The sequence below is a fragment of the Palaemon carinicauda genome, chromosome 38 (assembly GCF_036898095.1).
Source record: "Palaemon carinicauda isolate YSFRI2023 chromosome 38, ASM3689809v2, whole genome shotgun sequence".
Taxonomy (NCBI): domain Eukaryota; kingdom Metazoa; phylum Arthropoda; class Malacostraca; order Decapoda; family Palaemonidae; genus Palaemon; species Palaemon carinicauda.
The window spans coordinates 40,319,508-40,320,041 of NC_090762.1; the positions used below are offsets into that span (position 1 = coordinate 40,319,508).

The 534-nt window shown below is 39.3% G+C and overlaps 1 protein-coding gene across 1 annotated transcript in view; it reads right to left on the bottom strand.

Annotated features, from left to right (window-relative positions):
• LOC137630152 (alcohol dehydrogenase class-3-like) overlaps positions 1 to 170 on the bottom strand; it is a 10,437-nt gene extending 10,267 nt beyond the window's left edge. Inside the window, exon 1 of the mRNA XM_068361607.1 lies at positions 17 to 170. Within this exon, the coding sequence (XP_068217708.1) occupies positions 17 to 37 (21 nt within the window). The 5' untranslated portion in view covers positions 38 to 170. The remainder of the gene's footprint in view (positions 1 to 16) is intronic.
• Between the last annotated feature and the right edge of the window lie 364 nt (positions 171 to 534).

The window sequence follows — 534 nt, forward strand, 5'->3', positions numbered from 1 at the left end:
GAAATTAAGTTCCTACCTTCCCTTGGGTGACAGACATGGTGGATAGCGTCTCTAGGAGGCTGTAAGGAACTACTTAGAGAGACTGCTTGTTCCTTGCTTGCATGACAGCGCAAACACTACCAGAAGGACCCCTCCCGGCCCCCAATTGCTTGCTTGACCTTGAGTTCATGAGCATTCAAGCAGCCAGGAGTCATATTGACATTGTTTTTTATTAATGTTAGCATAATACCCCCTTTCCTTCTTGGCACAGCAACAGTCCTTGGTTGGTGAATATTTGATCTAGAGAGAAGCTTGTCTCTAAGGGTGGTAGGATCGGCTGGGGGAAAGGATAAAATGATACTTAGGATAGAAAGGTTATGGAAAGGTTGATAGATTAGATTGAATATTGAAATATATTAAATGTTCTTTAATGTTTTTTTTAATTATTCACTTCAGATTCATGTACATTGATCAACAAAATAAAAAAGTTTAAAAAAAATCATAAAAGGGATTAACACATGGGAGAGAGAGAGAGAGAGAGAGAGAGAGAGAGAG